Source organism: Papaver somniferum, chromosome 5 (genome assembly GCF_003573695.1).
Source record: "Papaver somniferum cultivar HN1 chromosome 5, ASM357369v1, whole genome shotgun sequence".
In the NCBI taxonomy this organism is placed as follows: domain Eukaryota; kingdom Viridiplantae; phylum Streptophyta; class Magnoliopsida; order Ranunculales; family Papaveraceae; genus Papaver; species Papaver somniferum.
The window spans coordinates 66,393,949-66,411,593 of record NC_039362.1 but is presented as its reverse complement, the minus strand read 5'-3'; the positions used below and the strand labels follow the sequence as shown (position 1 = coordinate 66,411,593).

The following is a 17,645-nucleotide window of genomic DNA, read 5'->3' as shown; positions in this document are numbered from 1 at the left end:
GGTCGGTGAGTGAAGAAGATGCCGACTTTATTATTTTTGACACACAGGAGACTGTTGTAAATGTTTCACTAGTTGGCATCTTATTGACTTTTTACCTTGTCGGCTTCCTTATAGTCGAGGGTCGACAAAAAATACCTTGCCGACTATAGGATTTTTGACATACAGAGAAAGGTGTTACAAATGCATGATAGTCGGTAAGGTATTAATTTCATAACCTGCCGACTAAACTATACTCGGCAAGGTATAAGGATGAATACTGTACCGATCTTGTAAATGCAAATTTCAGAGATGAAAAGTCGGCACAATATTCAACTAGGAAGATGCCGACTAATACAAGTCGACAAGGTCCGCAAAAAGAAACGATAAAAATTTGGATCATACAGGATTTGAGTGGGTACAAAATCATACCCAATCTCAAAACCAGTATAATCCAAATTTGATTTTTGTTTTATTTTTATTTTTTTTTCTGATTTGGTTTCATAATTAGAGTTTTGGAAAAAGATTTCGAAAATTTTTTGGATGGATTTTTGGTCGGCATGGTTATTTTGGGGAGCAATTTGGTCTTTTAACACCTTTTAGACACCCCTTAGCACACTAGTTTGGATGGGAATAAAATGAGTATATCCCAATCTCGCCAGGATATTTATCCCACCTCATTAGGTTTCAGATTATTCCTTAAGTTGAAATTCTTACCCGAATTTTTTTTTTGTAAGGGTTATTATGCCCTTGATGGTAGCATTTTTGTTCGTATTGAGCTTGAATAAAACTAGAATAACTAAGAGTGATTGTTAACCCACTTTTCCTTCCAAAACAAACATTTGTTTTGATATGGATAAAAGAAATACTCTTGATATGGGACTTTCAATTCAAGATATATGCCGATAGGCTTTATTTTTTTAGAATTGTTAGGAAGAAAAACTTTAGGATTACCTCCAAAATTATGGATGATGATACTTCTTCGTGAAGCATTATTCTCATGGAAATATTGAAAACCAAAAACAAACCATTTTTGTCCCAAGCAAATTGGGATAGACTAGAAATGAGATCTAAGATAGACCCAGAACTCGGCATGCCTCTCTCTTTTCAGCAAGACCCATAGAGGGTGTCGCCCTAAGCGGGGATGTATGAGTTTCATCCATGAAGATATGTCAGATTTTATATCGGCTTGCTATCCTGAACTCTGAATCCTTTTACCAATCTCAATATCCTTATACCAATTCTTCTCGTGGAATATCTTCATATCTAATTTTTACGAAAAGATTAGTTTATCAATATCAATATCCTGATACTGATTCCACCTTATTTCTTAGGCCCGCAAACTTCACTCTATCCAAATATGTATATTTCGTTGTAATAGAGCAGGTAGAGCCGCTAAGAAAATGTCTCTATAGATCTTTCTTTTGCTTTCTTATATTTGGTATCTAAGGTGGATGGTATTATTGTATAATTGCTGATATTACTTGGAGTCTTGTATTCTTAATTGATATGACTATAGCTTTCCATATATGCTTCTCTCCATCAGCTAATGCATTAGGTTTTTGAACTAAGATAAATAGCTCAGATATGTGTCCCACCTAATTAGATTTCAGATTGTTGCTTAAGTTGAAATTTTTGTCCGAATTATGTTTTCTAAGGGTTATCATTTCCTTGATGGTAGCATCTTTACTTTTATTGAGCTTGAACAGAACTAGAATTAGGAAACTAAGAGTGATCGTTAGCCCATTTGTCCTTCCAAGATACTGATAGCAGAAATATTCTTGACGTGGGACTTACACTTGAGGATGTCTGCCGATAAGATTTTATTAACAATTTTTATAGAATTTCTATGAAGAAAAACTTTAGGATTACCTTCAAAATTGTGGTTGATGACAGTTTTGCGTAAAACATTTTTCTCATGGAAATATTGAAAATCGAAAATAAAACATTTTTGTCCCAATCAAGTTGGGGTAGGCTAGAGATGAGATCCAAGATAGACCCATAGGACGGCATGCCTCACTCTTTTTAGCAAGACCCATAGAGGGTATGGCCCCAAACGAAGTATCTATGGGTTTCATCCCATAAATATAAGGAAGATTTTACGCCGGCTTGCCATCCTGAATCATTTTACCAATCTTAATATCCTTATACCAATTCTTCTCATGGAAATATCTTCAAATCTAATTTATACAAAGAGCTTAGTCTATCAATCTCAATATCATTATATTAATTCCACCTCTTTTATTATGTCCGCAAAATTTACTCATCCAAATACATATTTTTCGTTGTATTTTTTTTTTACTCGGTCAACAAAAATAGAATAAAAAAGCGAAACTGAACGGGGACTAGGCTATATTAGCGCTAAGCCAAAAGGCTGCACGCCAATAAAACCTATTTAAAACGAAAATAAACCTCTCCAGGCCATTCAACGGAATGAATAAAACCTGGCCTACCATCATAAAACTCATAATTTTCCTCAGCCAACAAACAAGCTTGTTTGGCCGAGGCATCAGTTGAAAAATTAGCCTCTCTGTAGCTATGAACATAACTAATATTGTTGTAAAAACTCTTCGTCATTCTCCACTTCTGCATTAGCTGCCACGACAACTCTTCTTTTTGGAGAGCAAAAATGCAACTCATCGAATCCGATCTGACGCATAGATTTTTGACATTCCATCTTTGAGCAACAACTGCACCATAGATAACCGCACAAACTTCAGCATAGAAGTTGGTCTGCCAGCCCAATCCAACGCACAAAACTCCCAAAACTGCCGAGTTAGAATCACGAAAAACTACACCAGAACCAGCTTGGCCCGGATTGCCAAGTGATGCACCATCACAACAGATCATAAGCTCACCTGGATTAGGCGGCGTCCAAGTAACTTCAATTGGAACAGAGTGTTTGCAAGATCTATGCTTCACTCTAAAGAAATTCAAAATTCGCAAATCATCTAAGGCGTTATACATGTGGCCCTTCATTCTAATTGAGTTATCACGAATTACCTGATGAACCCGTCCCTTAAATTCAAGCAATCGAACTCGCATGTTCTCATAATAAGCCTTATTGCGCAGCTTCCATAATTCCGTAACCATTGCAAGATTTGCAACAAGCCACAGATCCTTTATCATCCTATTCCGTCCTTTTGCAACTTTGTAAGAGGCCACAAGATCTTCATTCGGTTTCAGATTAAAAATATCAGCTGCCCAATTCCAAATCTTCTTAGCAATTTTGCAATGCCAAGTAATACGGCTGACATCTTCACAATCCTCCCTGCACAAGCGGCACATAGAAGGCATCTCCCTACCTGTCTTCTTTATGATATTATCATCAGTAGTGCAACATTGCTTATTAAATAACTTCCAGTACTGAACACTTAAAGTAGGATGCACAACACTTCTCGAGAATAGAGCTGCAGTTTGTGAAATTTCTACAGGTGCCCTGATGGAAGCCTTAGCCGACTTGACAGAGAACACGCCCTTGCTGTCCAAGTCCCAAATTTTGTAATCATCTCCACCACCAATAAGAGGCAAATTATCAACATCAATATTGCATCGTAACATCACATATTTTTCATTGTAATAGAGCATGTAGAGCCGCTAAGAAAATGTTTGCATAGATTTTCCTTTTTCATTCCTGTACAGATGTGTAATAAAAAGGCGGACAAGCTAATACACTTTTGGTTAGAATTAGGTTGTTTTTTTTTTTCGAAATGAAAAAGTTTTTATTAAGAGAAAAAAGAAGAACCCGTAACAATACAACAACTCCCTCCCATATGAATGGATTCTTCCCAATTATGAATAAGCATGCTAATATCCATGAATCTAAAGGTATTTTTATCGCAACACCAAAGAACAATGGTTTCTTTTACAAGTACCATAACCTCAAACAATGGTTTGTTTTACAAGTACCATAACATCGTCCACAGACTTTGGTCGACCTCCAAAAGCTTGGTTATTTCTCTTTCCAAATATTTCAAGTAATCGCGTAGTGTTTTATACTCCATATATCTTTGCACCTTCCTCGCAGCACGTTCCACTCCCAAACGTTGAAGAGTTGTTCCAAAGTGTTTGGCAATGGCCAAGAGATCCTAAGGGCCTTTATGAAATTGATCCCAAACTTTGAAAGTGTAAGTACACTGAGGAAGCAAACAATGTTGAGTTTCTCTCTCAGTACCGCAAAATACACACATGTCGCTGTCCATTTGCATTCCTCGACAATGTAACATAACTCTGATAGGTATAGAATTGTTGAAAGCCGCCCATAGCATGAAAGATATTTTCGACGGAATGTTAGTTCTCCAAAAAAAACTTGTCAAAACTACAGGGGATGCCAGTTTCCGACAACAGTTCATAGCATTTTTTAGTGTTGAAATCATCCGTGATGATAATCTCGTCCTCTTCATTCCCTAAGACAGGTACCTGCCCTAGGTCGCGCCTACAGAATTAGTCTTTCATATAAGTACTTTTCTCTGTTAAAAACTCAATAGTCTCTCCACTTTTTTAAGACCTAAACGACAACAAATTTTGGACTTACTCCCAAACACCAGCAACTTCTAGAGAGTTTAAGTTCATTGACGTTACAACACGACTATGCTTAGATTGTATTTTTCATCTATATTATAAACTACCATGTTTAACGTTTACTATATATTAGGCATATTACTCTTTAATCATCGATGCATCTCTTATTCTTGAAGAAAAGTCAATTGAAATGATCATTTTTAGTTTCAAAAATCATTCCTTGTGTCAATCCTTCGTACGTACTAGTTATTGGCTCCTCCTACACATGTTTTGCGTAAACATTAGCAGGGTTTAGACCAAATGCTTATTAATGGAAAATAAAGAAATACTTATTACTCCCTCCGTCCCTAATTAGATGACCTATACCATAAATAAGTGGAGTGATAGATTAGTATTATTATAAAAAATATGTAAAATTTGATAGCCATATTTATATTCATTAGATAGGTGTTTTAAAATGCTTTCCGATGATACAAAGATTACGAAAATTCGTTATATAGTTTGAGAGATAAATCATTTCTAAATTTATTAGTAAATTTTAACTAGGTCATCTAATTAGGGACGGATGTTGTATTTGTTATATCAATTTTTTGTACGAGGATATTATGCATTTGCAATATTTCAATTCTCAATCTTTCCTTTCTTTGGATTATTATTGGCTTTTCCTATTCCCATTTTCATGTAAACAATCTTGATTTTAAATGAAGTGCTTATTGATGGAAAAAATGAAAAGCAAAAGAAAAAAAAAACAGTTACCTTTATCTCTTTTATCAATCTTCATACAAAATATTATGCATCGGCAGTATCTCAATCTTTCTTTGTATCTCAATCTTTCTTTTCGAGTTATTGGCGCTTCCTACTCCTGTTTTCGTGTAAATAATTTTGATTTGCCTTTTTTTTGTTAAATTCAAAATATAAAATCTAATAAATTATTAAAGAAAGGATACTTAAAGAAAACAATTAATTGATGCAAATTTTTTGAGTTTGGAGTTTTGACTAAGTGCTAAAAAGAAAAAAGGAAAAACAAAATAAAATTACGCAATTATATTTGTAGTCAAAAGATAGTATCCAATAAGGAGATGACAAACATGTACTTTACATATTTGTTTATTGTTCGTAATAAGATGGGTAGAAATATGTGTCAAAAATAAAAGATGGGTAGAAATGAAGGACCAAATGAACCAATCAAGTCAAGTGATACATCCTTGTGACCTAACTAGAAAAAGGACACACTTAACCGTTCGTCATAAAAGAACAAAAGGATTGTGGGGGACCCGCATTCGTATGCACAAGTCCCGAAGCACGCTCTACTGTGTCAGTGACGGCTCTCGTACTCTTTCATTTTCTGACTTATTTCCAGGCCTCCTCGATGGCCTTTATTTCTGTTCAGAAGTTGTGATCAGCGCGGGGGAGCATGTGCGGCATGACTCATGAGATGCCCACGAGAAGGAAGTTGTAGTACTGGTAACCTCATACAACAGCTAAGTAGTAGATGAAGCTGGATGCCCAGTAAACCACAGAATTTCAGTTGTGGCAATTGATGCCAACCATACTGACAAACCGCTTCTTGATGGTTTACAAACTAAACTTCGTTCAATTTAATTTCATTTGTTTACTTGGACAGCTTGGAGCCATGTGAATTAGCAGTTCTATTAAAGCCTGAAAAGTAGCTTCCATTTTGAGTTTTTGTTTTTCTTCTTGTATTTACTTCAACATAACTTCACTGTGGGCTCTACAAAATGCATAGTTTCTCTTCTGAATAAAGAAAAGCCCAAACCCCAAATCCCAAACTGAAAGAAAGAAAAGATCATAAAAAATCATCCAATTTCTAATTTCTCACAAGAACTTTTCAAAAAGAAGATTACAGTGAAGAAAGTGTTGAAGAATGAAGACAACAAGTACAACCAAGCCCCACATACACATGACAACACTTGAGGCATACTTCTTAAAGGTTTCACATTTCTGTATACATTCAGTTTCATTTATGCTCCAGAATATTGATCATATCTTCGTTTCGAAAGTCTCCCATTTTAATTACTTTGATAAGTTTCATTATGTGTTGTGTTCTGCATTTATCATTCAGACTAACCTACCTGATTAGATGGAAAGTGTAGTGAAATATGAAAATGCCCATCTGATAGAAGCACTGATGTTGTTTGATGACTTGTTGCACTGGGCACTACTGTTTTGCTTTTTACTGCATTCAGAATTAGCCGTATCCCCCACTACAATGTCGAGTTCAACTTTAATGATAAAATTCATATTATAGAGGCTTCATACACTACTACATGCATCAACTTAAGACAAACAGAATACTACGGTGGTACTACGGTGGTACTACTGGTGAAAACATAATGAAACACAACCAAAGCCAAAATATACAGACATTTGAACCCTAACTGCATAAACGAAAACACACCATCTTATTCTAATTGTTATAAGTACGATAACTTGTTCATGGATATTGTCCCAGGTCAATCCTTGTAGCTTCTCCATCCTCACCAGTAGCATGAGTTCTAGTCAGTTATGGTGAAACTGGGACTTTTTCAGATCCTGCAAGAGAGCCACCAATGACAGCTCCACTTTGTCCACCCCCATAGCCACTGCCACCACTGCCGATGTTGTAGCCGCTGCCAGCTTGGACTCCTTCACCACCGCCAATGTTATAACCGCCGCCAAGTTGGACTCCTTCACCACCGCCGATGTAACCTCTGTCACCACTGATACCGCCGAAGAAACCGACACTACCACCATCTCCACTTTCAACACCATAGCCTCCACCAATGCCAGCACTTCCACCTGCACCACCATAGGCTCCACCAAGGCCAGTACTTCCACCTGCACCAACATAGCCTCCACCAAGACCAGTACTACTTCCACCTGCACCACCATAGCCTCCACCAACGCTAGTACTTCCACCTGCACCACCAAAAGCTCCACCAATACCAGTACTTCCACCTGCACCACCAATGCCAGCAGTACTTCCATCTGCACCACCGTATCCTCCACCAACGCCAGCATTTCCACCAAAATCATAATACAAACCACCATTGACACCAGAAAAATAACCTCCAGCCTGACTCATGCTAGATTCATTAATGGATGAACTGAATGGCTTACTTAATTCCTTACCAGCCTCACCACTATCATGGTTGATTTGTTCATGGATATTGTCCTGAGGTTGGTAAGCATCTTTGACAGTGGTAGTACTAGCACCTTTGGTGTTGCTAGCCGTTGGTATTCCTCTTCCTCCTTCAACTTCACCACCATTAAACAAACCTACAACAAAGATAGTTATGATCATGAGAGAAAAACATGACACCTTTCTGTTTGTCTTCATTGTAAACCTTAACTCTCAACTTTTTCTTTTTAATCTCACTCTGCTTTCTCTCTTATCTTTGCCTTACTGGTTCTTCTAACAATGCTTACACCATTCCCTTTTTATAGAGCGTGAAGGCATCTTTTGAATTCTGCAATGGCGATGTAATAACCATAGGTAAGATTCGCTATTCATTAGTTTGGTCCTACGCATTCAAAGCTTTGAAAGAAACTTGAAGGCATTGTATAATGCGAATAGAAATTTTCCTTTATTTGGTTGCTTGATATATATGAACCTTGATGTTTATTTTCATGCAAATACAACTACATGTATATTTCAAAGACAGTAGCCCTTCACAGAGAAAGAAAACAACTGGAATTGTAAGTGAAAATTAAATGTGTGACGATGATGTTCACCTAATCATCTATTGTTAGATTAATTGTTGTCATAATGGATTGGTTAAGAGTATAAGTAAATTGATTTTATTTTCTTTTTTTTTTATCAGTATATTGGTTTTGTTTCAAGTTTTTTGTATTCAATCATATGAAGTTTGCTCGAATTAAACCAGCGCTCTGGAATGTTCCAGTTCTCATAAAGACACATTCGATTCATTTTTCTTGAAAATCATCTTCATAATGACACTCAAAGTTATACTCCAACATCACAAATCTCGTTGAAGTTTTATCATTTGGATTACTTTTAACCTTCTGCCCATTTCTGTAATATGCATTTTGTGTAAAGCCAAGCTCACATGGATGGAGTTAAGTCACTTCAATAATTGGATACTCCTCGGGTGTATGTTCTACATTTCATCATTTTGACTATATGATTGCAATGTGTGCTAGTGAAAGAACCATTTTTTTTGGTGAGTACTCAAAAATGTCGGGGACTACTTTGTGATAGGAATGTCTACCCTATACTTATAAGGGGTGTCTTAAAGTATGGAAATGACTAACCTACCCTTCACCTATATATAATCACCTCCTCCCACTCCCACCACCACCACCACCACCTATATATAACCACCTCTACCCATCACCACCGTCGCTCACCACCACCAACCACCACCTATCACCACCGACCACCACCACCATCACCACCGACCACCTCAAATCACCACCGCCGCCACCCCTATATATAGCTTAATTTAAATCATTAATAAAACAAAATCAAAATCAAAATTATAACAAACCCATTACTTTTCATTCGTTTTCCTTTGAAAAAATGAGAAGTTATCATCAAAATGAGTTGAAAATGGAAGTTGTAAATAAAAGTTCGGCTAGAAATTATCTGAAAAACTTTGTCGAACTAGCCGAACTCAACTTTAATGGAGGTTTTTTCTTTCAGAGAAAAGTTCGGCTACGTCGCAATTTTTTTCTCCTAACCGGACTTTTCTCTGAAAGAAAAAACTCCATTAAAGCTGAGTTCGGCTACCTGTGATTTTAGAAACATTAACCGAACTACACTTGCAGAATGAGTTCGGCTACCTGTTCTTCAAATGTTGTAACCGAAATCAATTTATAAATTGTTCATTTTTAGGAATGTTTTGGCCAATTCAAGCACCATTAACTAAATTTGAAGTATCCGTGAGTACCCAAAACATCATACTCTTGTTGTGCCTCTTAAAGAAAAAGACCTAAATTTTTTTCTTCCAAAACCCTCATTTTTATTATCATCTTCATCATCATCTTCTTCTTCTCCCTCTGTATAATTCTTTTTTTTGAAAAAAATCAAATTATTAATTTAATCTCACTCATCACTAATTAACTCACTAATCATTACACTAATTTAATTATCAAGGAAAAATTTGGTATTAGAAGAAAAATTAGATAAGGGGTGACTCATTAATACTTCAAATATCCACCCAAAATAAATAGAGAGTAGTCCCCTACCATTTTTTTTTGAGTAGTCCCAGAAAACGGTTCTAGTGAAATTGACTTAATGCGTCCCATTGGGTTTATGAGAATTGAGTTAATGCGTAACTGAAGTTTTTCCACCAGACAGTGACATGTAGGATTGGCCCATTGGGCATTTCGTATTTGGGACAGTATGTCAACAACACTTCTTTGTTGTTTTCTGACTGCATTGTGTATTCCCAGTATCCCAAAGGAGATTTTTTTTTTCTTAACGCAAAAAGGGCAATATTCATTAAGAAAATCAGATCATCACCAAGGAAGTAATGAAAATGAGCAAGACCAATACATAGTACTCAAATAAACGGAGCACTCTAAAACCAAAAAAACAAAACACATCCAAATCTAAAACATTAGTACATCCTCCCAATTATTCAAAACCATATCTACTCACCCCATGAAAAATATTAGTACATGTACACCAATCGTAGAATCATCATCTTAATATTGTTTATTATACCTTGCATACTCTTAAACTTTTTGTTAAAATATCTTGAGTTTCTTTCTATCCACATAGCCCACCATACTGCAAAAGGAATTGTATCGCAAACCTTCCTCCTTATACTAGTGTTTGATCCCTTCTTCCCATTCCACTTCTAAATGGTTTGTCGAACTGTTTTTTGGAAAACCCATTGTAAGTTGTAGCACTTCATGAAAAACAACCAAACATTTCTAACAGTTTCACAATGTAAGAATATATGATGGTTAGGTTAACATGCACCCATTAACCAAAATTGCATTTCTATATGTATCCATAGTCGGCGCAGCATTGTAACATAAAGTCCATACGAAAAAATCGCCTTTTGTGGAATTTTTGGATTCCAGAGACACTTGTAAGAAAACAAAATCAGACCATCCACCTCCAAAACCTTGTAACATTCTGAACATTATTTTCCATCCTGCAAAACATGGATCATTGATATCCTTAAGCATGGTTTTCTTAATACTGAATAATCTCTTTCTTGGCTGGTTTAGGTACTTAAATTTAGTTAGGGTTTGGTTTTGTCTTCTTACAGTTCAAATATTATCTAATTGTTTTCGTTTCTTTGATCAAGACTTCTTTACATACTATTCTTGTTTTTATTTTGGATTTTTAATAACGAACATCCTCAAATTCAACAACAACAACAACAACAACCAAGTTACCAAAGATAATAGCAACCACAAAGACTCCAGCAACAGATGGATACAGAAGACTGATACTAAAAAAAGTTTCGGACCAATTCAACCCGTTTCCTCCCCAAGAGAACCGCTTTTGGGTATCTCTAGTACTTGTATCACCTTATGTTTGATGAAAACTTTGGCTATTGTGGAATCTATGGATTCTAATATAATATTATCATCTGAGTTACTAAATTTATGAAAAAAACTTTGAGAAATGGTTGGATATATTGATCCTAGCATCTCTACTATATGTAAATTTCTTAAAGGTTTGGATGACTCAATCTTAATTCAAACCATGTCATTTAAACTTTACCTGAATCGGCAAGAAATGGTTACATGTCTATTTCATATTAGAAATTGTATATATGTTGTTGAGGGGTATGAAAGTGTATTTTGTTTGGTTGATGAATGTTGTTTGTTTGATCTTATTAAGTCTAACGAAAATATTCGGGTCAGTCATGTAATTCGTACGATTCTAAATCGGTTTGATTTGAGAGATATGTCTCTTCTAACTATTGTTACATTGACAAACATAAAGGTGCAACTGGTAAAAGAAACTTAAAAGATCATCATTTTTCTTTGTTAGCTTAAAATATTGCAAATAGGAAAATGATCCATTATTAGAAGGAGAAATTAGATAAACCTAAATACTATTTCGAAACTTGAATGGCAGCTACGCCTTCGCACTTTTGGTGGAAAAAACTCTTCACGGTTTGTCTAACTAATCTTATTAAATCTCTAACTGAACTTATTATGTATAGTTGATTTGATATTTCATGTTTTCATTGCATCATTTGAAGATGTTTCTTTGGTCACTCTGAGCTAGAATCGATTGAGATTAATACATACATGATGGCTAAAGTGCACCCTAAATATCCTGGTACAAGTTTTATATGCAGGGTGAAAAAGCGGGGGTCTAACAACCTCACCTAATATTTCGTTTAGGAAATATGTATGGACTAACTCCAATATAATTCTGAGAGCACCAACTAATAAAGCGAGCTCAATCAAGAAATATATCCAACAGTTATATCTCGGTTTTTTAATGTAATCGGCAAATCAAACAGATAGAAATCCGTGAGCTTGATTATTATAAGAAACAACTTGGACGATATCAAAAACCAATATCCAAGTGTCAATCAGTTCAATCAACAACCAAAGGTTGGATTCACAATTGATTAAACTTAAGCACAACCTGTGATATTTGAACTATATAGAAAATATAATGCGAAAAAGAAATAACACAGACACCATAAGTTTTGTTAACGAGGAAACCGCAAATGCAAAAAAACCTTGGGACCTAGTCCAGATTTGAACACCACACTGTATTAAGCCGCTACAGACACTAGCCTACTCCAAGTTAACTTTGAACTGGAACTGGAATGTAGTTGAGCCCTAACCAATCTCACATTGATCAAGGTACAGTCGCGTTCCTTACGCCTCTGAATCCCAGCAGGACTCTGCACACTTGATTCCCTTAGCTGATCTCACCCACAACTAAGAGTTGCTACGACCCAAAGTCGAAGACTTGATAAACCAATCTGTCTCACACAGAAAAGTCTATTGAATAGATAAATCTGTCTCCCATAAAAATACCTATGAGTTTTGTTCCGTCTTTTGATAAATCAAGGTGAACAAGAACCAATTGATACACCGGTCTTATATTTCCGAAGAACAGCCTAGTAATATCAATCACCTCACAATAATCTTTATCGTATGGCAGCGAAACAAGATATTGTGGAATCACAAATGATGAGACGAAGATGTTTGTGATTACCTTTTTCTTGCCTATCTGAGATTAAATCTCGAGCAAATCTTAGAGAAGATAGTACTCAATACGATAGAAAACAGCGAGATTAGAACACGCAACTACAAAGAAAATAGTTGGGTCTGGCTTCACAATCCCAATGAGGTTTCAAGTCATTAACCTACATGGTTTTGGAAAAAACCTAAGGTTAAAGGAGAATCGAATCTAGTCGCAACTAACATCACACAGGAGGTGTGGGATTAGGTTTCCCAGTTGCTAGAATTCTCTCTTATATAGTTTTCAAATCAGGGTTTGCAATCAATGCTACCTTGGTAACAAAGCATTCAATATTCACCATCAGATGAAAACCTGGTTAGACTCAAGCTAATATCTTTCAACCGTTAGATCGAACTTAGCTTATTACACACAAATGAAAAGTGACTTCATGTAGATATGAGTAACTGTACCTAAAAGTGTGCACCTTGTTGACTCAACAATAGTTAACTGAAGTTAGCCATATGAACACTTTCATATCAACCTTATTCATCTTAACCATAACTAGTTCAAATGACTCAAATGAAACTAGTTCTAGAGTTTTCAATTTTTTATATTCTCATAGAAGTATACAAGACAGAATTGAAGCAAAATTGATTTTGATTCACTTGAATCAATTCATGAACATTATAGCCACGGTTTGCAAAAGATTGCATTCCTTAATATATAAATGTATTAGTTCATGAACAAATCGATTTTAGAACATAACCTACTCAAGTATGCAAACTGGTACGCATACCTAAGTGGTCGGACTAAGTTTGGGTTCGCCAGTATGCGAACGGGTGTGCATACCTCCAAAATCAGTTGAATTTCCGGACATGAAATTTAAGCCAGTACATACAGGTATGCATACTAAGTTCCCGGACTTTCATTAACCAACCAGTACGCATATGGGTATACATACTATGGTTCCCGGACTTGGAATAACATGCAACAGTTTAGCATACAAGTACGCATTGTAATGACCCGTCCCTTCCACCGATATTGTCCCCACTTAGCCACTGTTGTGGTCCAGCAGTGTGGGGTTTTTCAACGACATCGCTGCGGTAATCCAACAACAACTTCCCGGGAGGTCACCCATCCCAGGATTGCTCCCACCCGAGCACGCTTAACTGCAGAGTTTTTGCCAACTCTGGAGACAATTGTGCTGAAAAGGCCTCGGTGATAGGAAAGGAAAAATCATTACTTATATTTCATTCAGCCAACCACTGCCGAATATCGGGGTATTACAATACCACCACCTTAAATTGGAGCCGTCCTCGGCTCTGGAATATGTACAAGCCCAGATCTCCGAAGTTTCCTGTCCCTCATGAGAAGCACCTGGACCAACCCCGTCCAGCGTACCTTCTCACCCTCGACAGGTGACCCGTCGTTGGCTATGATACCATTTGTAACGACTCGTCCCTTCCACCGATACTATCCCCACTTAGACACTTTTGTGGTCCAGTGGTGTGGGGTTTTTCAACGACATCGTTGCGGTAATCCAACAGCAATTTCCCGGGAGGTCACCCATCCCAGAATTGCTCCCGCCCGAGCACGCTTAACTACAGAGTTTTCTGCCAACTCTGGAGCCAATTGTGCTGAAAAGGCCCCGGTGATAGGAAATGACAAATCATTACTTATATTCCATTCAGCCAATCACTGCCGAATATCGGGGTATTACACGCATACTGTGTTATATCCAATCATGGTTAATTGTTCTAAACTCACATTTCAATCATTGAAACATTTTTAGAAGACGACAATAGTTGTCTCACACAAACTATTAGTTTCAAATCAATTTCCAAGTGATCGAATGATCAATACGAAACATTCCGAGTCTACATCAAATGACTGTCTCACACAAATCATGTAAGATGTTACCAGGCGATTTTCACATGATCATCTTTTGAATTTTGTCAAGAATATAATATGAACTTGGTTAAAGCGAAAGCTTACCAACACATATTCCGAGAAATATGTAAGCGAGTTAAACTCAGCTCGAAATATCAGAAGTGTATAATCGAAGTTTATATAGCTATAAGACTTTTGTCTCAAATAGGATATAAAGTAGATAGACTTTTGAGTGATAGATGAGTTCAAGTCTTCACATACCTTTTGTTGATGAAGTTCCACAAGCTCCACTTAGTAGTTCTTCGTCTTCAATCGATAAACGCCGTGAAGTCTAATTCTCAAATACACTTACTATCCTAATCCGAGACTTATATATAAGTAGACTAGAAATCAAGACTTATAGTTTTGGAAACTAAACTTGACAAACAAGCTTGAGATAACAACGCTTGCGAGTTCGACCGAGCAGTGCTCTAACAGTCTCCCCCTTTGTCAATTTTAGTGACAAAACTATCAATACATATGGATTACAAAATAAATAAACTTTGTAGCTTCTCATCCAAATGCTTGATTTCCTTGGTTCTTCAACATTACTCGACATCTTCGTTACTTCCAAGTACTCCAGTGATTCTGAACGTGTTCAACTCAGCACAATAGTTGTTGAAGATCCGTAGCTATAACAATATATAAAAATAAGATGTTTTCGTATTGTTATACAATGTCATAGTATTATTACACAACATCAAAGTCCAATTGTATCACAACTTTGACAACAATACCATGGTGATATGGATCACTCCCCCTTAGTCAATACTTCATCTCATATGAAAACCACTCCCCCTTACATAATGATCCGTAAACCATATGTATTTGTAGTGTGAACTACACATTAATTCTCCTCCTTTTTGTCAATATAAATTGGCAAAGGTACGAAAACTAGTGGGATCATAATGAAATTCTCATAGAGATTCTTCATGACTAAAAGAAAACATATCAACTTTGTTTAGATCATATAGTCGAAACTAAATGCATTCATCAAGGAGTTCATAAAGATACAAGAAAACTCCTATAATATTCCACAGCCGCACTCCCCATAAAGATTTGGCATTTAAGCACAAGTTCAAAAAGAACTCTCCCCCATAAAATGTCATTCCCGTAAGAACAACAAGAGCGACCTTACTTTTGCAAGAAAAGAAGGATTTCCTTGGACATTAACAAATTACATGAATTTGTATCCAAAAAACTCAATTAAATTAACAACAAGTGACCCTATGATTAATTTAACCGGAAATGCTCAACATAAGAGATCTTACGGAGCCATGCAGTACTTTCACATAGAAGTGGATCAGGGAAAGATCAATACTGCGGAATATTCAAAGATTCATTCTATTTTTTTATCAATATTTGCATAATGATATCATAGACTTAATCTTTGTAATCAAAATTTCATCTTATCTTCTATCAATATTTGCATAATGACATAATAGGCTTAACTTTTGACAAATATGGGACAATCATAGTTCACGAACGCAAACATACATATCCCATAATAATTTTTTCAATATTAAACCAATAAAGATTAATACTGAAAAATCATCTTCCAAATAAACTTTAGAGTTTAAATAAATAAAACCTAAAAACATTGCAAGACAAAAATCGTTGGCAATAGTTATGTGTAATCACAATCTAAAAACATTACAAGACCGGTGTATCAATTGGTTCTTGTTCACTTTGATTTATAAAAAGACGAAACAAAACTCATAGGTATTTCTGTGGGAGACAGATTTATCTATTCAATAGACTTTTCTGTGTGAGACAAATTGGTTTATCAAGTCTTCGACTTTGGGTCGTAGCAACTCTTAGTTGTGGGTGAGATCAGCTAAGGGAATCAAGTGCGCAAAGTCCTGCTGGGATTCAGAAGCGTAAGGAACGCGACTGTACCTTGATCAGTGTGAGATTGGTTAGGGATCAACTACATTCCAGTTCGAAGTTAACTTGGAGTAGGCTAGTGTCTGTAGAGGTTTAATACAACATGGTGTTCAAATCTGGACTAGGTCCCGGGGTTTTTTCTGCATTTGTGGTTTCCTCGTTAACAAAACTTATGGTGTCTGTGTTATTTCTTTTCTATATTTTCTATATAATTGAAATATCACATGTTGTGCGTAAGTTCAATCAATTGTGAATCCAACCTTTGGTTGTTGATTGAAATGATTGACACTTGGATATTGGTTTTTGATACCGTCCAAGTTGTTTCTTATAATAATCAAGCTCACGGATTTCAATCTGTTTGATTTGCTGATTACATTAAGAAACAGAGATATAACTCTTGGATACATTTCTTGATTGAGCTCGCTTTATTAGTTGGTGCTCTCAGAATTATATTGGAGTTAGTCCATATAGATTGTCTAATCGAAATATTGGGTGAGGTTGTTAGACCCCCGCTTTTTCAATTGGTATCAGAGCAGGTAAACACGTTTAAAACCTTATAAGTCTGTGTTTGTAGCGATCTGACTCTATGGACATAAGTGTCATCTCAGTAAACGTACCATCAGTCTTCGATGGCTCAAATTACTTATGGTGGAAAATTGCTATGCGTGCCTTTCTTCAAGCGCGTGATTTTCAATCATGGGTTTATGTTGTTAATGGCTATGATCCTCCAATGGTTACAGTAGGCGGTGTCTCTATTGCAAAGGATATTGGTGGATATGAACCTAAGGAGATTCTCGCTGCAAAGCAAAATTCTGACGATTTAAATCCTATCATTCATGCCATTAGCCCAGATCTTCAGCACCATGTGACTACGTGCAATCGGTCTAAAGATGCGTGGGATATCTTAGAAACTGTATTCGAAGGGAATACCTCTGAAAAGGAAGTTAGGCTTCAAAACCTAAATTCTGATTGGGAAAACCTTCGTATGGCTGATGAAGATTCATTTGATGAGTTTAATCACAAAGTGTCTGGAATTGTTAATGCATCTTTTGCATTGGGTAAGACTATTCCTGAAAATGACATTGTGATGAAAATTCTCAGATCGTTGCCAGCCAAATACGATTCTAAGAAACATGTCATCGTTGAAGGAAATAACCTTGATACGCTTTCCAGAAATACTCTTGTTGGGAAG

General features: G+C 36.2%; 1 protein-coding gene across 1 annotated transcript; it reads right to left on the bottom strand.

Moving 5' to 3' along the window:
• Positions 1-7,021: 7,021 nt before the first annotated feature.
• On the bottom strand, positions 7,022-7,837 carry LOC113279139 (glycine-rich protein 23-like). Its single transcript, XM_026527844.1, has one exon. The coding sequence runs from the start codon at positions 7,835-7,837 to the stop codon at positions 7,022-7,024; it is 816 nt and encodes a 271-aa protein (XP_026383629.1).
• Between the last annotated feature and the right edge of the window lie 9,808 nt (positions 7,838-17,645).